General features: G+C 35.8%; 1 protein-coding gene across 1 annotated transcript in view; it reads right to left on the reverse strand.

The window, feature by feature from the left end:
• Positions 1-24,259, reverse strand: part of DIAPH2 (diaphanous related formin 2) — a 261,936-nt gene that overhangs the window by 143,649 nt on the left and 94,028 nt on the right. The window contains exons 21-23 of the mRNA XM_049828136.1: positions 21,350-21,451; positions 11,817-12,056; positions 3,335-3,464 (exon numbers count right to left, since the gene is read on the reverse strand). Coding sequence (XP_049684093.1) covers positions 3,335-3,464; positions 11,817-12,056; positions 21,350-21,451 — 472 coding nt within the window. The remainder of the gene's footprint in view (positions 1-3,334; positions 3,465-11,816; positions 12,057-21,349; positions 21,452-24,259) is intronic.

Here is a 24,259-nt window from a genome sequence, read left to right on the forward strand (position 1 = left end):
ACAAAACCCAAAAAGTACCACGGGGAACAGTTGAAGCAAATTGCACAAATCACATTTATTCTGCCAAAAATCTGCTTTGTTACAGAAAGCAGAGAAGGGCTGAAAAGGAAGTTTTGGTCATTAAAAATGAACAGTAGTTTATGCTTCTGATTAGAAGTCAGTGCTGTTTATAGGAAACATAATGAGCTTTTCTCTTACAGAATGAAACAAATTTAACTGCAATAAAACCTTTTTTCACATGTATTCTAAGCATCAGGATTATAAGCGACTTTGCTCCATTAATATGCTTTCTCTCTTTTGGATGCTGTAGTTTAACTAAACTTTACTAACTCTTCTGGTTTAATTCCTCAAGTCAAGTTACAGAACATCAGAGGCTTTGAATCAAACTATAAAAACCTCAAAGCTGCAAGGTAATGTTAGCCACAAGAAAAAATTAATAAAAGATCATCAAATGTGCCTGGTAAACCATAAGGCTTTGTAAAGAATTTAAGATATGCAGGAAGTAAAAGATTGAACTTAAAAAAAAAAAAATCACCTCCAGAAAAGAATTATCAAGTGGTAGAAAACATTTCTGCAATTTAGATAAGATGACAAACTGCTATTTGCAAAAATAAAATTACTCACTATGATACTCTATTGTAAGTCCTTGAGAACACACTGGCTGGACCAGTGACACTTACTGGGTAAGGTTGGGCGAGAAAAAAAGGAAAAAAAAAAGTCAGTTTGAGGAAAGTATCTGCCTCCATATCAGAGACTAGGAACAAACAACACTGACAGCAAACAGCAAAATTAAAAGCAACTGTATAAATTCTCTGTGTAATATCCACAGTAGTGCTCAGATGTAAGCAGCCAGCTGTACACTGTTTAAGCGTGCACCTTTATTTTTTTTTTTTATATATATATATATATATATATATCTGTCTGTATGTATATATATGTGGTACTATGGTACTGTCATGGTTTAACCCCAGCCAGTAACTAAGCACCACACAGCCACGCACTCACCCTCCTCAGCCCCCCAACCCCACCCAGTGGGATGGGGGAGAGAATCAGGAAAAAACAAGTAAAACTCGTGGGTTGAGATAAGAACAATTTAATAGAAAAGAAAGTAAGAAACTAAAAATTATAATAATAACAATAATAAAATGACAATAACAATAAAAAGAATTGGAACATACAAAACAAGTGATGCACAATGCAATTGCTCACCACTCGCCGACTGACGCCCACTTAGTTCCCGAGCAGCGATTCCCCCAGGCCAGCTCCCCCCCAGTTTATCTACTGGGCATGACATCACACGGTCTGGAATACCCCTTTAGCCAGTTTGGGTCAGCTGCCCTGGCTGTGTCCCCTCCCAACTTTTTGTGCCCCTCCAGCCTTCTTGCTGGCTGGGCATGAGAAGCTGAAAAGTCCTTGACTTCAGACTAAACACTCCTTAGCAACAACTGAAAACATCAGTGTGTTATCAACCTTATTTTCATACTGAACACAAAACATAGCACTATACCAGCTTCTAGAAAGAAAATGAACTCTATCCCAGCCGAAACCAGGACAGGTACATTCACGATGGTAATGCACACGTTATGTCTTCAGTCTCTATACTGCCTTAAAACACAATACCATCCTCAAACCTACATAGACAGACCAGTTCCATTTTGGCAGTAGGCATTCTGGAGTACTGTGTTCAGCTCTGGGGCCGCCAACATAAGACAGACATGGACCTGCTCGAGCGGGTCCAGACAAGGGCCACAAAGACGGTCAGGGGGCTGGAGCACCTTCCCTAGGAGGACAGGCTGAGACGGTTGAGGTTTTTCAGCTTGGAGAAGAGAAGGCTCCGAGAAGACCTTATAGTGGCCTTCCAGTACTTAAAGGGGGCCTACAGGAAAGATGTGTACTGATAGGACAAGGGGTAATGGCTTTAAACTGAAAGAGGGTAGACTTAGATTAGATATTAGGAAAGAATTCTTTACTGGGAAGGTGGAGAGATACTGGAACAGGTTGCCCAGAGAAGCTGTGGATGCGCCATCCCTGGCAGCGTTCAAGGCCAGGTTGGATGGGGCTTGGAGCAACCTGGTCTAGTGAAAGGTGTCCCTGCCCATGGCACGGGGGTTGGGACTAGATGAGCTTTAAAGTCTCCTCCAACCCAAACCGTTCTATGATTCGTGCCACTGAAGTATTCAGCAGCAAAGAGGAAAGTGAAGCATGAAGACATTTAATCAATACAAATAAAATCTAGTTTATATGCAGAAAAAAACCCATGGAAAGGTACTTGGCAAAGTTTGAGAAACAGCACAAAAATGGTATGACAACCACATAAATCTGTGAATAAGCTGGAGATGAAACAATTGCAAAGTTAGGTTGATTGATGAACTACTCCCCAAGTCCTTGGGGAAACAAGAGTTCTGCTCTCGCTAGACCAAAGTTTAATATAGAAGACAAACTGAAAGGAAATTATGGCCTAATTAAAAAAAAGTATCTATCTAACAGCTAACCACTGCACTGAAAAGAAACACTGACTGATAACACTGAAGAACAGGAGACAATTTTCAAGAGAAAACCTCGATAGAGCTAGCAGAAAAGTGTATCCAACTCCTTTTCCCCTCTCTTTCCCTTCATACTCTTGTGCTACCCCAAGTATTTATCTTCAGATGAATCAGTAATGACCAGTCAAAATAAAACAGGTTGCTTTATCTTCATCAAGCGCTATAACATAGCCTTCACTTTCAATAGTTAAGCAACAAGTGCACCAAGCAGCACAGCATATTTCACACAAAAAGACATCAAACAAATGAATTATTTTCTACCACATTCACCAAGCTATACTGCTGACTGTCCAAGAATAAAATCAGTATTAACCATTGACTGTACAGTTTAATTAAACTATATTTTTCATATACAATCTGAGATCTTTAGAAAGCATATTTGTTATTCTCTATTCAGGTGTTAAATCAAGTGTTAAGATGAGACACATACTGTGTGCATACACATATGCACACATGCACACACAGGTGTTCAGTCTCAAGACTTCAAAGGCTTTATGGTAAAAAAACATCATCATTACACTGCTTACACGGCTTCGGATATGTGATTTTTTAAGTACTTCACTGGAATATGGTGTATTATTTCCACAGCCTACTTCACAAAAAAAGCTACTTTATTACTGTTTTTCCCTTCCTCGCTTTTTCTCAGGTCAATAAATACCAGAAAAGCAAAATCCACGTGGATTATCAATGCTTACAGGTTACATAATCCTACAATCTAAAATGAAACGTTGTAAGTATTTAATGTCAAAGCAAACAGCTATTACCTTTAGGTGCTTTATCTTTTTGCTTACCTTTACTTGCACTCTCAACATGTTGCAATTCTTCTGGAAATTTTAAGATGTCCCGGTAATTCTCCTCACAGATTTCTGCCAGAAAATGCAATAGGGTTGTTTTCTGATCTGATGATTTAGTATCTCGAATCTAGAAAGTGAACACAAGAGAAAACAAAAAGGGGGAAAAAAATTACTTTTTTTTTTTTTTTAGTAAAATGTTTAAATAAAGTGAATATTGCAGATGTAAACTCATTAACAAAAAGTTACCTACACTGGTTGCCTGCAAATGAAATAAATTTTTGAAAAAATGAAATTTTTCCAATTCTTTATAATTTAAGACTACAAAGGGAATCTATCCCCATGCTATATTTTTTAAAGAATAATTAATTATGCTGAGAACAAAACCCGAAGACAGACCCTTAAAGTTCTGAATTTTAGCAATGCCAGTTCAGAATGCTCACTGTGATTAAAAAAAGTAGCTGTGAACAGAGATTAAACAGAACAGAATGTAGTTCATTCCTTCAATGCTCCCCAATGCCAGATTTCTAAAGGAATCCCTCTGAAATGCTGCATAGCTGGACAGCATGCTAAAAGTCAGATTTTGCTCTTTTACCGGTCAAGTTAAAGAAACTCCTTGTCATAAATCCACAGTTTTTTATTCCAGCAAAATCTAAAGCATACTTCTCTATCCTAAAGACTTTCACACAAATTCTATACAGGCACACGAAATAAATGCAGTCCACCTTACTGGAATACACATTGACAACAGAAAAGCAAAGGTAATCCTAACTGCTGGTAAAGGAAATATAGTACATCCAGTCTTATTTATGAAAAGCTGCATGAAAATTGTGCACAGTGTGAAGAAATAGGTAGTCGCGTATTTTCACTATCCTCTCAATGACAGAGGCGATTTTCAGTGGTCTGAAATAAACTAGTCTTCTTGAAGGTTATAAGACCCTCTGTTCTCCATTAATCTAAGTACATTAACTGCTAGAATCAGTTTATAATTTTTAAAAAATAATTCTGAAACAACTGTTAAAATACAGGGCTAGTGGCATATTTCCAAGTAAACATAGATACACGTGGCTAAATCCCATGGCAGAGCACACATGCATATGCAAAGGACCATCATGAACTTAAAGAGAATGAGAAAATGAATTTAAGTCCAAATTTAGTTTCTCCATTTTTATGCAAACATAAAGAATGAATGCCCGAGTTGACTGAAGATTTAGTGGAAGTAGAAATTATCCCTTATTTACAAAGGCAACAGAGAAAGTACGTGTATGCAAGCATTTGAGATGAGTGCACTTCACTTCTTATAGAGAATTAGTATTACAAGTATATCTGTAAAGATTTTTTTAAACCACATTTTACTAACTCATCTAGTACAGTTCTTATACAGAAGCTACAACGTACACAACAAATGAAATCAAGGATTTATTTAAGAAGAATACATAAATGTGTGTGTAAAATCTCCTATTTGTTTTCTCATTCTCTAAATCACTAGAAGTTCTAATTCTATAATCCTCATGACAGGCTTGCCATCGATGTTCAATTTAATACAGGCCTTTCAGCTTTAAGGATTACCCTGTTAAGAATAAATGAGTGCAGACGAAAAACAGGCTTTTAAAAATATAAGGTATTTAGGCAATTAAGAAAGCAATTTAATTCATATCGATTCGGTGATTAAAGACTAAACAATGCTCAGTAATGGTATGCAGTTAAAAGGTTTTAACGTGTTACATATATAGAAGTTTTTCCAACTTGAAAAAATTGTAGATTTAGTGGCTAAACATCTGCACAGTAAAAAGAAATTGCATTCCAATTTGTCTGTGAACAAGAACTTAGAGATTTAGAGTCTTTGATCTCTCTTACATCATCAAGTGGCTAAAGCATTTTTTTTTCTAAATGAACAAAATTATTTGCTTTCAGATTACAACAGAAACATGTTTTGTCACCAAAAGTAACATCATATTAACATGAGTTAATATTAGCACCTGCTGAGTTGTTTAAAACCTGTAGTAAACAGTCATTCAGATCATAAACAACTGCATCAAATTCACTTCTTGGGCCCAGTTGAAAAACACATCTCAGCTACATTCATCCGTGATTTCAAAAGCTGAGAGACACAATGGGTAACACGTAGCTCTGATCCTTAGAATCAATATATACTTTAAAAATCAAGTTCTAAGCCTACTAATATAATGAGACGATAGGGAAACTAGGTGGGGTTTGAGTGTAGTTTAGAAGATATTATTTAAATACAAAAATAGAAATGAAAGATAGGAACTGGAATGCCAACAACAGCATGGCTGTGTCTTTACATACTCTGTATTCACAGACTACACTTGTATTTTTGTCTCCTATCCCTTTTTACTCTTGGGTAGAATTTAACATTTTTTACTCTATGAAAAAGACAATTCTGGGTATTTTGAATTTAAAAGTCATCTTTTACGAAAGTGAAATTTATTTTTCTCATATCCAGTTAAATTGTCCCTAGTTTCAATTTATGACCCCTCTCTCTCATTCTTTTGCTCTACCCTTTGCTAAAAAGCTTGTTTCCACCTTCACAGTAACTTACCTGGTATTATTGGAAGGTTGCTACAGGTCCCCCCCCCTACAAAACCTCTGTTTCTCTGGGCTGGACAAGCACAGTTCCATCAGCCTTTCCTCAGTGCTCCAGCCCCTGACCAGCTTGGTGGTCTTTCACTCAAGTCTATCAACAAAAAAAGATTTTTTTTCTACAGAATATTGAACACCGTGTTCCAGATGCAACCCAGCAAGTTTTGAGTTAAGGGCAAAAAAATTCACTACCTCTAATCTCTTGACTATGCCCCTATCAACAAAGCCAAGGGTGCTGTTAGCCTTCATTATCGCCAGGGCACACTACTGACTCGTGGTTTTGCACTAGGACAGACTCCAGGTTTTCTGCAGAGTTGCTTCCTGCTCTCAAGACAACACCTTTGCAGCAGTTTAAGCCTGTCCCAAGTGCAGGACTTTGCATGCAGCACATCACAATGTCACCGCGTTGAATACAAAATCAACTTTACAACACCATTATTTTCCTTCAGCATAAAGCTAAACTGGCCTTTTATAAGCAAGAGCTCTGGGAAAGGTCAAGTTTAAAATGCTAGATTTACAAACAAAAGCACTTATGGCCTCTGCTACATTAAAAGGTTAATAAACAGAAAATCAAGACTAAATATCTAGTTTCTCATCAAAAGACTGCTATTTAAAAAAACAACTCAGGCAGCTGACATTTAGTCAATGTCTTTTCAACTAAAGAAATGTCTTATTTGGATTAGCAGACTAAGAGCAAAACATGCAAAAAAAAATCCATATTTTTTCCCCCTTCGTTTTATTACTTGTACTTTTACTCATTACTTTCACAGATTATAATTGAAGCTAACATTTACAGTAAAGAATGATTACAACTTTTTTGTTTTTCAAGTATGGTGGCTTTTAAATACATCTTAACAGACAACTCAAAAGCACATACTTCAATGAAATATTCTATGGGTTGTAAATTCCAAGTGATATTATGGGTTAGTATGGGAGCAAAAAAGGAAAAATGACACCCATTTCACAGTCCTAAGTGTTCCAGCCTCACGAATCCAGTTACATATGGACTTAAATCAGTGCAAAAGGAAAAGGTAGACTGTACAAAGGGTCACGTTTAAAAGTAGCCAGAATTTCCTTGTTAGTGACCTAGGTATGTCAAAAACAAAACCAAATACAATGGGTTTAAAAAAAAAAAAAAGGGGGGGATTTTACTTCCCACCTAATACATACACGTATTGGAACACAAGTTTGTGAATCCAAAAAAATCCCTGCCTTTCAAATGGTTTTCCATTATGCCCTCTCTATTTCATCCTTTTAATTCTCAAAGCAATACCATATTAGAGAAGTCATGATAGTTCCCTGAGACTCAGTAAAGCAACAAAACTCACCAACAGTAATGAAATTCACCATTTGGAAAACAAGTAATTGCTTTAACTCCTACACCTTTAGTAGTGTTAACACACTGGAACATAAAAGCTTTTACAGAGCAGTGTCTGTATATACAGCATTTGCAAAACATTAACAATGCATGTCACTGACTTAAGGTTTTCCAATATATTTATTTTTAAAGATGACACACTAGTGTGAAAAATTTCAAATACAGGTTTTGATTCTATGGCCAGTTTTTATCTGAGACAGAATTTGGGAATAACACATTTAGTAAAAAAAAAAAAAAAAAAATATTAAAAATATCACTAGATAAGTGTAGCCAACACAAAGCAGCTTCCAGCTGAATGTTGAAGCATCAATTCGAGTGGTCAATACTATCAGATTCATTGGGAAAGGATTAAAGACTAATATGTGCAGAACATAGACTCACAGAAACCCATTCAAATCAAGTAACATACAGAATACAATGTTTAGGTCTATAGCTCAGAAATAACATCAATATAACAAAAATCTCCCTTTACAGGTAGTATCTTGGTAAAGCATTCAAAACATGCAAATCACCATAACCCACTTTCAGAATTTGCCTTTTTTTTTAAACAGGAACTTTTGTATTAAGTTTTCAGGTGTGAAGGTTAAAAGTGACAACCAACGTAAGGAAAAATTTATGTATGTTTTAACTACCAGTAGAGTGATATTTGATTGTTACAGCTATTAAAAAACACAACAACTTTCTGTTGCTTTTTATGAGATGTTATATAACTTTTCATATCGTAGAAATCTTTCATACCTTAACAGAAAAGGGGCTGGTAGACAATTAATAAATATATACTAGTTGGTAATATTCAAACTAGATAAACAGCTTGTCCTGTACTATTTGCAGTACGGACAAGAAGTAACATAATATTGCTTGTTATATAAAACACACATCGATCCAGCTAAAATAGTGCAAAAGCTTTATTAAAACAGAGGCATGCTTGCTGCTAGTCTTTACATTAATTCACCATAGAAAGAACAGACATTGTACCCTACATATGCTTAAAGCAAATCTCTTTTCTTTCATTTAAATTTGTCTAGCATAACTTTATAGAACTACGAGGGTTCTCCTGTCCTTGATAAGAGACAGTAACTGCTGCAGCAGGGGTTCAGAATAGCAGTTGGATCATTCATACACAGTAATCAAATGCAGCAACAGGTACAAAGATTTACCTTCAGTGAATTACTACAGCAGCCCCCCTGAAGTTTACCACTTTTTCTGCCATATTCATATTTTCACAGAGCACTTAACACTTAAGCAATCATGAATGCGCGAGTGCATACATCAGAATAGCTGTCACTGCTTGCCAGTCTTGAGACAACGCAGGAATTCTAATGCTGATCTCTCTTATTTGAACAAAATTAAGTTCTCTGCCTTCTGCCAAAGGTTGTTTATAAATCATTTCTTTCTTCAATAACATCATACACTGCAATATAACATCCAGAAAGATAATCTGTTTTTAAGGATTTGCAATTACTCTACAGGCATTAGCTTTTTAGCTATGACCAGACAGGTTTGAATTCATGCTTTCTTTTCTTTAATTTCTTTATCATGCTTCAATAATGGTTGTTACACAATAACAGACTTCTGTGTACGAAATGACAAGCTCTGTTTTAAGAACATTTATTTTATAAAACCAAACATTTATCCCAGATCAATACCTGCCTTTTTTCTTTTTTTTTTTCAGATCATAGAATGTAAGTACTACATCCACTAAACAGACAATTAATTTTAAGATTGTTCAAGGATGACCAAAACCAAATCGATACGAAAATCAGGTTTTATTGAAAAGTAAATTCATCAACTTAGGATACCTCATCAGTAAAACAACTCTATGTGTATTCTGCATATAGAAATGTGCACACATAGACATGTGTACTACCTTGCTGACAGCTGGCTAAAAAATAAAAATAAAAAATTAAAAGCTCTCTTATGATGGGCAGAAAGTCCATTGACATTAAAGATAGTATAAATTACTGGTCTAAAAAAGAAAAAAACACAAAAAACTAACCAAAAAAACCAAACCACACACTAAAAACTTACAAACATCAAGCCTTTAAAAAACATTGACTGAATTATCCACTGGTTTGATTCCCCTTATCCTAATATGTTTTCTGGTTATTTTTTCTGAGACTTAAGTCCTTGTCTTTGGGCAAAACATCAACCTGCAGTAAAGAACTGCTATAAACTAACATATGAGTCACAGTTAGCTAGATTTATTATAAATTCTCTTCACATAACAGGTGAAGTCCTTCCAGAATACTAATATTCAGAGGATAATACTGTTGTTTAACTTATATCTTACTTTATCCCATCAAGTATCTTACAGGGAGAGTCACCAAAAAAAAAAAAAAATTAGACAAAGAAATGACCAGCATTTAAAAACATAAAACCAGATGGGCTTGTTTGATTGTAAAACTCCTATTGAAGCAGTTCTTACTTTAGGCAAGTAATGTTTAAAACTGGTAAGAAATTCTTCTCCTCATTCTAAAGTTGTTAAGAAAAATTAAAATAAGTAGGCAGAATTTGAAAGCTATTAAACAAAGAAACCAAATGCAATTATCAGTTGAAAATAATCAATGCATGAAAAAAAGAGTCATTACCCAAATATAAAATTAAAAGAAAAAAATCCGTTGCGAATACTGTGTAAACACCTCTTATTTATAAAGTTAAACATGAATGGAGTAGAAGGTTACTTCTCTAAATATGATACTAAACATAAGTAGAGGTACAAAACCACTTAAGAAAAAATAACTCTTGCAAAAGCACATTATTATACTAATCTAATTCAAATTAGAATGGCAAATACATAAAAAAATGAAAAATGGAGGTTTACATAGCAGAAGATCTCTTTTAACTCAAGTAATAACCAACAAATTTAAATTGCAGACAATGCACATGTTACTCTGACTAGAGAAACTTATCTACATTTCCATTAACTTAAGTGACTTGTTCCGAGTTGGAACTTATGAATGATAATTCACAACGTTTAATCAATATATAGAGCTATTAATGATAAAACTTCATATCTAGATTTTGGTAACACCTTCTTTTTTGCTCCAACAACCATCACTGTCTTCGAGATTATTTTAATTTTAGACGTCACCTTATAACAAAATACACCTAGCACAGTCCACATTTCATTACAGAGAACGTTTAAGTATTTTCTCTAAATTTCACGGGGAGGAGGGGAGAACACTTCCCTCAATTATCTATCTTGAAAACAAAAAGAAGTTCACAAATGATTTTGTTTGAGGGCAAGGTTGAATTAAATAGTTATAGATTTTTGTCTCAGTTATTTTAAATGGAATTTAACCGTAAGCACAGATAGCTGTGCTTCAGCAATTACTCAGTTCAGTAGAGAACAATTTGCAGGATTACTCAATCTACATTAGCTCTGTCAACATCTGGGGGATTTGCATTGACAGCAATTCATAAATCTATCACCTGGAATGCAAGAATACCTTCTCAAACCTATGCTATGCTAGAGTACCATTCATGCACAGTCATCATTTCCCCTCCCCCTCATTAACAAGTAGTTTTCTACTGAAAACATTAATTTCCCTTCAGATTCCACTACTACCAGAAAAGAAAATGCAGCACTAGATCTATGAAAAAAATCCTTCAACCTGGCCTCTCTTTTAAAAAAGCTACTAAAGAATGAAAGTTTTTCTCAGGTGATGGTTTTTATTTTACCAGAAGTTAGCAACATCTTTGCATTAAACTACAGCAAAGAGTCTTTCTCTAGTGAAATATGTCAGATCAAACTTGCTGTGTATTTGAAGTATTATTTTCCCCTCAAGGTTAAATCTCCTTGAGGTACACATCAGATTTTCTCACGGTGGCCCAAAAAGGGACTTGAAACCTGGATCCTCTGGTTAGAGCAAACAAAAAAATAACTGAAAAATTCCTCTGCAAGACTTATGCTAGCTTTCTTTTTTTTTTTTTTCACCTGTTTACAAATGTTGCATCTCTTGATTTTAAAGATACTTTCAGAGGTACTTTACAAACTGAAATGGTCAAGTCCAGATCAATGTCTTACACACATTTTACCATATAAATAAACAAGCACCGCATATTAAATTCTAACTGCTACAGGTTCTGAAGTTCTTGTTGCATCCCATATTTTGCCACCACAACTGAAGTTAAACTTAGGTTAACAATGTTCATCTTTAATGCCAAATACCTATTTCTGTAACTCTGCTTGAGGAATAGCTGGGTAGAAGATGGGAAGACAGACAAGTAGCTAGAGCTATTTAACGTATTCTGAATTCTACATATACTCTATTGACAAGATGATAGCTGAACAAATTCAGATCAAAAAAGCTGTTCTACTTGTGTACTCCAGAAAGAGTACACTTGTATACTCCAGAAAGTATTTGTCTATCCATTATTAAAAACGGAGGTGCAGTCAGTAAACTACATTGATTGAATGTTTTTCCCTGTGTAGGGTACTTTCTCATGTGTCATGAGTTTCATGAATCTGCACTTAAGAGTTTTATAGCTTCATCTTACCTTGCAAAGAAAACTGATGTTAAAACCAAGAGACTGTGCATTTCTGGAGCCAGAGTTCATGTAGTTTCCAAGGAACAGCACTAACTCTAATAGTTTACTAAAGCTTTCACTCTTCTTCAGCTCTTCACAAGCCAGTGTAACAGCCATAATATCAGGTTTGATATTGTTTACGTGCTCATCAAACATAAGCCTGAAAAGGATCCCATTGAGACGTGACCGCAACATTTTCACTGAACTCATCTACAAAATAAGAAACATTAAATCAGAACAGAAAAAAACCAAAAGATCTTATTTATGCAAAACAGCTTACATTAAAAAACAACATTGTGCAGCCAGCAAGACTACAGTTTCTGTGTGTTTTCATTGCCTACCTTGTATTTCCAGGAATCCATACCTACCCACTGGTATTTTTCCCCAAATTATACACTTTGCCTGAAAAAATTCAGTGAAGCAACATATTGAAAATAAGAGTGTGCTCTGTGTTACCAAACCACTCGTCAATTCTAAACTCACTGGCAATAAATGCACACTGCCAAAAACCCCTTCCTCCCAGCAAAGGAAATGTAAAGCCAATTCTGCCAGTTAAGAAGAACCAAACATCAGCCTGAAGGTACAAATGGCAAACACTTCATCACATCTCCCGTGAAGTTACCCTTGAACTCTGGTATTTACCAATTTCCTAAAACTAAGCTTCTCCGTTTTTCTTCCCTCAGAAATGGTACAATAACAATCTCTCAAGCGTGTGTGCTGATACCAGCACAAACCCACTCACACCTCATTCTGCTCAAGCTAAAGAATTATACTTTCCATTTTTAGACTCTCTTACTGAGCTGACACATAGCTCTCAACTTGCTCTTGGTCACTGGGAGAGCAACAGGGGAGAGACAAATGAATTCTTAGGGACCCTCGTGGAAGGACATGGGAATATCTAATTGAGTTTCAGACACAGAAGGTCAAGCTTCGCTAGTCAGATATTTGTATAAAGCCAGGTCACATTAGTACTATTGTTCATGAAATATTTTCTGCCATTGTACTGACGGGACCTGTTAATTGTGATATTTACAGATGACATCAGTGGTACGTCTAACAAGGTGTTTATTTTTGCAGGTTTTAATTAAAAAGAAACCCAAACTGGGTTTTGTTCAGTTATTATCTGCACTTACAGCAAGTTATAAAATAAATAATATGAATTCTACCAGTATTGATAGTTACCAAATAAGGTCAAAGGTACTTTAAAGATACGCTTCCGTATGTATTTGATCCTAAGGCTTTTCAAGTCCACACTATTAACAAGCCCCAATCTGTGTATCCCAAAGCATAATCAGATTCAGAAGGTGGAGAAAGAGGTTTTGGCTGAAATTCATAACAGTAAGTTCTATATAAAAAGCAATGTACCTAGATACTATAGTAAGGATATCCTTCTGGTATACCGTTTCAGTTCTGATCCCATGACATCATACTGCATAGGCAACGTACTGCCTGCTTTTCAAGCCCTTGTCTTCTTGTCCTTTTAAACAAATTTTGTAACACTATTGCCCAAGACGCTATCACCTTTATAATTCAGACATAGTATAGGACTAATTCCTTCCTGATCTGACAAAAAGATTGGAGGTTATAAATCACAATGTTCTAACATAGTAAACAACAGAGATACTGAAAAGTATCTAAAACAGTGAATCATTAGTTTAAATCCCCAAGGCCAATTTCATTAGACTAGCTACCAAAATATGTCCATGTCTTTCATATTTTGCACAAGTGATCACTAATATTTCCTCCTCCTTAGCAGCAGACTATAACTCACAAGAGATATTTCAATTCAAAAGAAAAATACATACTGAGAATTTTTAAACCACTTGAAAATTTTCATTTAAAAGTAAGAATGATTACCTTCCAAATCTAACTCCTAATTTTAATTAGCAGAATTATTTCACCCCCCAATGTACTCATTATCAGTGGTGTTCCTGAAGCATTTTGTGCCCCCTGAAAGAAAAGCTTTGTTATGTGACAAATCACAGATCTTGACTAGCAAAACAAAGATTTTTATGTGGTCATGTCTCTGTTGCCCAAAGGTTTACCATGGTTCTTTGAGGAACCACAATTTTTCTACTGGTATTATCTACCAGACCCCACTACCAAAAGTGGCAGCAACAACTTTCACAGTAAAGACTTGGTCCTGAATAATGATGAAATCATACCAAAATGAATATAAATACGAAGGCACTCCAGATGGTCTCAAACAATTCATATGATCAGACAGGAACAAGGAAAAGGAAAGGATCAGAAAAGCAGCATTTCAGCATAACTTGTGATTATTTTTTTTTTAATACTTCTCCATTGTCACAAATTTCTCTGAGAGTCTTTATAAGCCAACATCATGCAAAGTCTTGAAACATTATTCTTCTAATCATTCTGTATTTCCAAAATATAATACTGAAAACATCTGCCTTGAAAGGATTTGCCTTCACTGAGCTGCAGTAGATGGAAATTAAAATTAATCACATAATTTGCTTTAACTTTTGTAGAACAATCTCCAATTACTGTTTTTACTGAAAATGGCACAGAAAAAAGTTGTCAAAAGCTTTAGATCCTGAAAAGAGTCCAACAAAACACCTATAAGCCAACAGAACAGTGTGACTTACACATTTGTGAAGAATAATCCTTTATAACACTTCAGTCAATTTGTACTTACTTTCTTTTTGTAATGCTGTGAAGTGTCATGGAACACTGATTATTATTTTTTTTTGCTTTGCAAGGTAGTTTGACTACCAAACTGGCAGTAAGTTTTAATTTCATTTGCTGATCTGCGTAATATTTTAAAAGTATCTTAATTCCATAACAGCTGTTTCAAGTAGGTTGTTTCCTTAGAATTCAAAACATTTTTATATTCATTATGCTCTTATCAAATCAATAGAAGATGACCACAAATGCTATTTTATTTCCTCCTTCCCCAGCCTGCCCTACTTTCTTTCACATGCATGTTTCTAAATAAACATGTTCAATGGCTGATAAACGTATTGAACTTAGAGGAATCTTCCAAAAACAGGTAATGGGCAAAGATTATATTCACTTAGAAAAAGGTCAAATTGCTTATAGTTCTACAAAATTAGTGTCACAGGCATATAAGAAATAACACATTCAAATAGGTGCACTTAACAGCAAGCATTAGCTTCCACCACGAATAGTTAAAGCAGCAAGAAAATGGATATTTCTTTTCTAGCCAACTGTAAGCACCAGACTGCATGTCATTATTTGCCCTTCTGGGCTTTCATAAAGGTCCTTGTCTGAATTCTCCACCTAATCAAGTTCTTGATTCAGTTCTTCATTCTTCATTATCATCATTTAATTCTCAAGCCCTGTATTAAAACTAGGACCAAAGGTTATTGGAGAAAGGCAAAAAGCACAATTAAATTTGCCTGACTTCCTAAGTAAAAAAGCTGACATTCTTATAATACGAATTTGTCAACTTACTAAGACAACTTACTCAGCCTCTTACCTACAATAAAGCTGCCTCCTTTTTTTTCCCAGCAATGTTCTAGAAAGATTAATTCTTCAGCAGCTCTAGAAATTACAATGAGGCAAAACAAATGGCAAATAAAATCAATTAAGGTGACTGAATGACTCTAAAGCAATGCAGGTGCAGTAAGCTTATACAAGTCTTCCCACTTAATCTACCTCCCAGGAAGGATAGCTAATCCTGGTTATAGAGCAAAAAAAGGGTCAGAGAATCTGCAAGTCTCTACAACTACTCAGGAAAACCCATCCTCTTGCATTAAGAATGAAATTACTGATAACCCAGTTCTTAACAGCTGAAGGAAGTTTTGCATTCACTAAAAGCCAGCAAAAAAACCCTCCCACTTTTTCAGGATACACGCCAGAAAGGGAATTCTCTGGTTAGTTCCAGTCCCTTGTTTTGTTGGTTCACTGAAGAGGTAGTTATTAACTAAAATTTGCACCATGTAACTGTGGGGTAATCTTTTTAAAAGTGGTAATACTCAACTTGAATTCAGAACTCACAATTGGTGGTAAAGTGGGTAAAAAGTTCTAAACTTCTTGAAGTTAAAAAAAAACAACCACAAGATTTAAACAAACAAACAAACAATTTTTACCCACTTTTTAAAAAGTGGGTAAAAAGGGGGAAAAGTTTTCTGAGTTTAAATACCACTAACACTGCAAAAGATTTTATTTTTCTTTTCAGCCTGTCCTCTGAGTTGACATGAAATGGTTGGTACTCACACTTTATAGCACAGATGAGACTTATGCTTTTATAATATTTAAAATGTTCAACTGGCACTGAAACCAAAAGCCAGTATCCCTGCTGAAGTTGCAGCTGTTCCCATGTCATAAAAGAATTAACTCTTAAACACAAGTTTTATGTTTAAATAACAGAGAACATTCTGCCGAGCTTATTTAATATTATACAATGGATTCAGTTAATCTATTTTTCTTGCTCTACTTATACATCAATACGAGCTTTTCTTTATATGAAGTTGTGTCGCCTTTTTTGATCCCAGGATATAACTCCAAAACCAGTTCCAATAACTAATTTAAATATATATGAATATATAATGGTTTTCAACATTTCATCTAAATGAAAATGCAATTCTAATTTTCATTTACATATCATCCAAATATTAAGTTAATCGGTCTCTTCTAACAACTTAATCATTTACTAAGTATAGTTTTTCTACATAAATTTTAAACAACTTATTCCAGCCTTTATTAAATTTGATGGGCAGTGATTATCCCATTAACATCTCTTAATAATTAACATACCTAAATCTACATACAAATAAAGGGTACACATTTTAAATATTACTTAAGATAGCCTTTCTGTCTTCTATTCCTAAACGTATTCTTCTTAACATCAAGGTTAAGATTATTATTAATGCAAAACACTGAAATTAATTCAACAAATAGCAAAAAAGGACTTCAGTCAAGTAAAGCGCTTAAAAGTTTAGCTGCATTTCTTCCACATTGTTCAATTAAATCAAAATCAGAAAAAAAACACCATTTTAGTAATATTAATGTAGTTAGAGGCCTCTAAAAAGAACACAGAATCACTACCCATAAAGAAATGTAGTATTTTTAATTAAACCAGATGGTAATGTTCAATAAGCAAACAACCTTCAGGAAACTTAGTCCCTTCATAAGGCAAACATCACCATTTGGAGATGTTTGATTAAGCAATTTTTTCTAACTAATGGTCTATTAAATACTTTTTACATTCTTTCTCATCTTTTTGTAGTTGGTCATTCCTCAAAAGAACGGTGTATTGGGTCTGCATGGCAAGGTTTTGGTAGCAGGGGGGCTTCTGTGAGAAGCTGCTAGAAGCTTCCCCCATGTCCGACAGAGCCAATGTCAGCCGGCTCCGAGACGGACCTGCTGCTGGCCAAGGCCGAGCCCGTCAGCGACGGTGGTGATGCCTCTGGGAGAGCAGATTTCAGAAGGGGAAAAAAACCTGCAGCCAAAGAGAGCAGTGAGAACATGCGAGAGCAACAACCCTGCAGCCCCCCAGGTCAGTGCAGGAGGGGAGGAGATGCTCCAGGCGCCGGAGCAGAGATTCCCCTGCAGCCCGTGGGGAAGACCACGGTGAGGCAGGCTGTCCCCCTGCAGCCCAGGGAGCTCCACGGGGGAGCAGATCTCCACCTCCAGCCCGGGGAGCTCCACGGGGGAGCAGATCTCCACCTGCAGCCCGGGGAGGACCCCACGCCAGAGCAGGGGGATGCCCGAAGGAGGCTGTGACCCGTGGGAAGCCCACGCTGGAGCACTCTATCTACGCACACTTAAAACACACTACTTATATTTTGGCAACCTCATTAAATACTTCCGGTTTACCACTACATCAAGACAAAGCAAAAGAACTATTCCTTCTAACCTGTAGTCATCTGGAAATAAATAATCTTCTGAATATGAGAACAAAAACATTCTCCAGGTGTTCTCATAACCTTAAGGTTTTTTTACTATCTCAATACTTCACATTTGATGACAGAAAACTTAGGTTTTACACTGACATTTACACTCATTGTGCAGACAATTCATACACAAACAGTTAAACTAGAGTATCAGCTACACCCTTCCGCTTATCAAATTCACACTTATCCAATGAAGATGAAGCTAAATATGTGGCAAAGAATGAAATAAACTTTTTTTTTGGGCACGTTTTCTTTACTTTACAAAAAACATTTCCACTGCCTTGGATGAGCCTTTTGGTATCTATAATAATTACACCTTAAATTTATTTTCAGTCTTTCATTCCAGCAGCATAACAGCATATACCCAAAATAAAAAAGCCATTAGTCAACTACGACCAAATTTGTGCAAAATTCAAAACCAGATCCTGCCTGTCCTATGACCTGCCAAGATTTCCGACTAGGTGATTAATGAAGTTGCAGACATTAATGAATCTCTCTCATAATACCTTCTGCACAGAGGTGAAACTGGGGAAATAATTTTATCTACAAAAAAACCAGCCAGCACATCATCTCTGCGTAAGTGGTCAGATACAGTTATCCCAGTTCTTAAAAACCATATGCTTCTATGCAAGCCTAGGCAAAGCACACAAACCTTGGCAGTAACAGAATAAACTTTGCCTAATCCTGTTTTACTGGGTCTGGCTGGAATGGAGTGAATTATTCTTCACAGCAGCCTGTAGAGTGCTGTGTTTCAGAGTTGTGCCCAAGACAATGCCGTTAACACCTTACTGCTTTACAGCATTTGAACAGCGTCAAGGCCTTCTCCGCTTCTCACTCTGCGCAACCCAGTGAATAGACTGGGGGCGTGCAAGAAGCTGGGATGGGACACAGCCAGCCAAATGACCCAAACTAACAAAAGGAGATACCCCATGCCATATAACGTCATGCTCAGTAATAAACCATGGAGGAGGGGGGTTTAGGTAGGTTAGCCATCTTTTGCTCAGGAACTGACTCTACATCAGTCTACACATGGGAGGTGGTGAGTGATTCCCTTTATTTCTTTGCCTTTGTTGTTTTTTCCTCTTTCTTCTTCTACTTCTTCACTTCTTGAACTATTTTTATTTCAACCCATCAGTTTTCTCTCTTCCACTCTTCCTTTCTTCTCCCCCCACCCCAGAGGGGATGGGAGGGGGAAGTGAGTAAGCATCTGCGCAGTGCTTAGCTGCCTACCAGGGTTAATCCACAAGACCTGTTCTTTTCTGAATTGCTGCTCTCGACTCTGTTATCTGCTGCTACCTAAAGGGAAGGTAAGAGAAGATGGAACTGTAGGATTCTTGAAGGTGCATGCTGATAGGACAAGAAGCAAAATACAAGACGGCACTCAGGAAATTCTGGCTGTATATGAGGAAAACATTGTTGACCACAAAGGTTGCTGAATATTGAATGCAATGCCACGGTTACAGCTTTCTTCAGCAGAAGGGTAATTTACTACTACCCACCATAGAGCAGCATGATGGGAGGATGCAGATAAACAGTGTACTAACCCAGAAATATCTTTATATAAAAGCTATAGAGAGGAATGCAGTAAAACTGAATAGGGGAGAAACGCTGAAGCAGATGAGACAAGGTACGTATGTTTATGAAAGGGCAATGAAAGGGCAGGAGAAGGGATCGACCTGGGAAAGGATCCAAGTTCTAAAGATCAGGGGTGAAACATAAAGGAACTTACAGCAGTAAAGCAGAGAAATATCTGTAAAGTCTTTTAAATCAAGGCCATTATGCACAATTTCCTGAATGTCTTCGCTTATTTTAGTTACCTGAATAGCATTCATAGACACCAGAGTCTTCACTTGTCCTAATGACTCCACCTTGTTTGCTTCCATTCTGTGTTTTCCTTAGTCACATTTCAGATATTCTCCTTGCACAAAATCTAAGTAATTTCCCACCTGTTTGGCATTATTTATGTGGGAGGGAAATTAGGAAATATTCATTTGTTAAATCAGCCACTCCCTGGCATCCCTTGCTCATTGCCATTTCAAAAACAAGCAGAAAGCAGAAAGTAGAAAGTAGAAAGGGCAATTGTTCCATCCGTCCTTCCTTCCTAGGGATCACAAGCCCATCTTGATGTAGGGCTGGAGGTACTACTGTCGTTTCATCACATTGTTTTAGTCACTCTGCAAGTGTGCGTTAAATGAGAAAGACGGAACCAAGTATTCATCCAGTGCTTTCAAACAGATTTTTTTTATATACATACACATACATGTATATAAAACATGATATAGAATAGATCCATATATGGTTTAATCTCTATCTAAAAGGTATTATATGAATATATTATACTGTATTTTTTATATATATATTGCATGCCATAATTCCTTCAAGAAAAGTACCAAACATGTATAGAGATTTTTAGATTGTTACTGATCAATGAATAGATGGTAATGTTTTACTACCGCAGACCTTGCAATAAGACTAACCAATGTATCACACTTCCACCAAAATTCCTCATCTTTGTTTTGAAATAAAACATTTTCACAACTTTATGCCTTTTATTAAAAAATAAAATCAATAGCCTAAAGTTTTTCATAAGAAGTCATTAATATCTTTCATTTTCTAAATCCTCTACAAGAATCTCACATTGGAATTATGTTCCAGTGTGTTCCCATACCCCAAAAAACACTCAAAAGACACTTCTGAAGCCAAATAATGCTTAAATCACAGCTTTTTAGTAAAAAGCTGTTCCACTCTTTCCTCTTAATAGACCTCTATTTCTGTTTTAATATATTTTAATGTACGTAACACCATAAAAATCCAGCAAGAACAAACCTAGCTACTGTGGAATTAGAGAGAAATTCTAAACACATTACAGAAGCCATCATCTTCATTATAATCTTTTAGACTGACAAAGTGAAGTGAAAACAGGAACTACTTTGCCTAAGGACCTGTCAGGTCTTTGGAAGACCAGAAACGGAAAAAGAGTCTTCCAATTCCTAGCTTGGTACTCAGTATCATACAATTAACTACCAGCATATATTAGGGTAACTTATGCAAACTTTATAATTTCTTTTGGAGACAGGTTCTAGCCATCGTAATACTTGATAACCCTACTTCCGGAATAGATATATTGTATTGAACACTAGCAAAAGCAACAGAATACGATCTACAATTACAGTTCTAACATGAAACTACACCTCTTTTTTTTTTTTTTTTTTTTTAATATGTCATGAGATATTATGGGCATATTAACTCTTTCAGGTATTTACAGTTTTTGATACAGCAGAATAAATTTATCAAAGTTGTCGATGCTATTCAGTTATGGGGGTTTTTTAAGAACTCTTGGAAATTTAACTACTTGAACCTAGAGTGTTCTCTGTAACTGTTTAATAAACATACAAGACAAGACAGTCAGACAAAAGATTGGTCTGGCACAGGAGTGCCTGTTGCTCTTAATTGCATACCCTAATTCCTTCAAAAAAACACCTAATATCTAAATAGGTGGTAACTTTCTCCTACTGTAGGACTTGCAAAAACACCAACCAAAATAATTCAAATCTAAAAGTTTTCTTTTTAATCTATTTGACAAAATAGAACTCTCCAGTTAATTATTGCATTAATACATACCACAACTCCAAATTGTTCTGGCTCAGCAAGATCGTTATATTCATTCTTTAATTCAGCTAAGGCATTGAGTTCTGTCTGCTCAGGAAGATTCTTCACTAGGTTCTAAAACAAACAAGGCATTATATTAAATTTGTTGTATTAAACTAGCTGAGATCTTAAAATAACACACTTAAAATACCACAACATGGAAATGCATGAGGAAATTATGGGAAGCTTATTTTATTTACGCAGCTTTAACACTATATAAACATCAAATCAAATCAGTAATTATTTAATACAGACATCAGCACCTCTGTTACAGTCTCTAATTTGAAGAATGTCTTCTCAGTATTAAAAAGTTAGACAAAACTCCTTGTTGCTGTCAGACCCTGAAGAATTACACCCATCTACAATCTTATTTTGCCCTTATGATTATGTCTTGCTCATTAAATATTAATCAAGAAATAACTGGTCTGTGTAAAACAAGACATAACTACCTAAAAAAAAATAAAAATCTTTAGACATTCAAAATAGTTGTGCACAAACTTCACTTAAAAACACCTTACACAAAAAAAAGCAACATCTCAAAGTTGTACAGATGGCAAATATAATGAAACCCATGTCCCCAAAGAAAATTGTATGATTTATTATATGACCTTAAAATCTCTAAATACAGATATGCTAAATGTATAAAATATTTATATTAAGGCTAAAGAATACTTTAAGAGATACTCCGTAAATGTTTAGATTGTATTTAAATTTTGATATATATGTTAGTTGAAAACAAAACAATAATGTAACTCTTCAAGGAAAAAAAGTACACATTTACATTCAAGCAAGCACGAGTCAATAGGCCTTTTTTGTTCAAAAATATTCATAAACCTTACAATCAAAAAACCAAAGTGTATTAAAATATTATTAGCTGATATGTTTACACTACAGCTGTCCACACACAGAGGGTGCCCTTTACTTCATTTCCAGTCTCCGCTAACCACCTTTGTTCACATTAAAGACTTACGACAAGAAAAATTAAGAAACAAAAATAATGTAATATTTTGGATACTGGATACGGAATCCAAAACAGTGTAGTAGCTTGGAAGCAAGTGTAATCCGTGGTCTTTCAAAGGGCACTGAGTTATGGGCAAGCACTAGCCACTGAAGAAATCAAAGGGAGTGAGTTGGAGACATTTACTTACAGAAGAGAAGCAGAGCTACCTCCAGATCTAGGTGAACACAGCATCCCTCCCACTTTCCCACTGTGGCCCTTAGGAGGATTTGGGGGGGGGGGGGGGGGGGGGGGGGGCAACTTCCTGACCACATAACAAAAGGAGGCAACCTGTTCCTGTATGCTGAATAATCTATAGACACTTAAAATGCATACAGAGGCCAAAATAGTAGTGCACTTCTGTTATTAATAACTTCTGAAAAATCAACATGAGATTCACCCAACTCCACAGTGCAACGATTCCTGTACCAAATAACTAAGAAAAAACAAAAATGTGTTCACACAGAAATAATTTTTTCTTCTACAAAAACACAGATGGTCCCTAGGTATTCGAGTGAAAAGGGGTAAGTCCATGTTCTTCAACAAGAAGCTCCTACATTATAAAGCTGCCCTTTGAAACTTGCATAAGTAAACGGTAGAACCACGAGCTTTAGAGGTTTACTTCCAATAAAGCATCTATGGAGTTGCAATTCTATAGGATTTTAATGACAACACAGATTTTAGTGAAGATAAAGTAATGCGTTACAGCTAAAAAAATTAAAACTTTTGATACTTTCTGCAACACGAGTCATAGGAGTAAAACATTTCAGAACACGTGACTTTAACTTGGTTAGGTTACGAGCACAGAAGTTCTCCTCCCCTCCTGTCAGAAAAAGGGCACCGCCATGTGTTTCCACAAGATGTGGTTAAAATAGAAAGGACATGCACACTGACACTATCAGAGAACAGATAATGACTGTTTAGGTTTATGTCACAAAAAGACTCTGATACGACAAAAAGTTATGTGCCTTTTAAACTCAGAAAAGCAACCAGCACTACAGAAGAGTATTTTTTCCAGATACGAAAAACTTAATCACAGAAACCCTGTTCTATTAGAGGTACAGATGTCTTATTTTTAGAACATGCCAATCCTGCCCTCACTCTTGCAATATACTTATTCATTAGGAGCATTTGATTACTGATCACTCTGCCAGGCTTGATGAAGTAGGCATTAAAGAAGTAGAAATCTAAGGCTGACATTAAGAGGCTGAAACTATCACTCACTACTCACTGTCACAACGACCTGAATTCTACTGAACATGGTGTTTGACAACTGCATGTTTACAAGAACTTACTCTCTCAAAGACACACTGGGAATTGAGAATATTTTTTCCTAGACTGTCTTCCTCAAGGAAGAGTTACAACAGTAGATAGCCTACCATGTACTCCCAACTGATTAATCCTGTTAATTTTAGCAAGTATTACAACGTAACTTTGAAAACTAGCAAGAAATGAGCACTTGGGAAGCATAGCTGAAAAAGCACTTTTCTATATGCTCAATTATGCTATACCTGTTTAGCTTTCACCACTTGGATACTTACAACAAAGCAGTTTCTGCATGTACATTTTTATAAAGTACAAGTTTGCTAAGCATTTAAGAAAGCAAGGTTTGCTTTGTAAATTTTTTCCAATCAGTAGTATTGAAAACTGTTAAACTAGTAAATTAGTTAGTAACTCAGTCAGAAGATTAGAATAAAAATAAACCATAATAGACTGAACATGAAGTAGATGATACAGTCCATTTACCCCAGTACATTTGTAAGAGTATCTTTAGAAACACAGGAGGAATCTCTTCTGGGTTATCAGCTGAATGTCCCTGCTATTAGAAGCAACTCTGCCACACTGTTCCCTTCAGAAGCGGACCTATCTCCAAAGCCTCAGGTTTT

This window comes from Accipiter gentilis, chromosome 24 (genome assembly GCF_929443795.1).
Source record: "Accipiter gentilis chromosome 24, bAccGen1.1, whole genome shotgun sequence".
NCBI classification, from domain to species: domain Eukaryota; kingdom Metazoa; phylum Chordata; class Aves; order Accipitriformes; family Accipitridae; genus Astur; species Astur gentilis.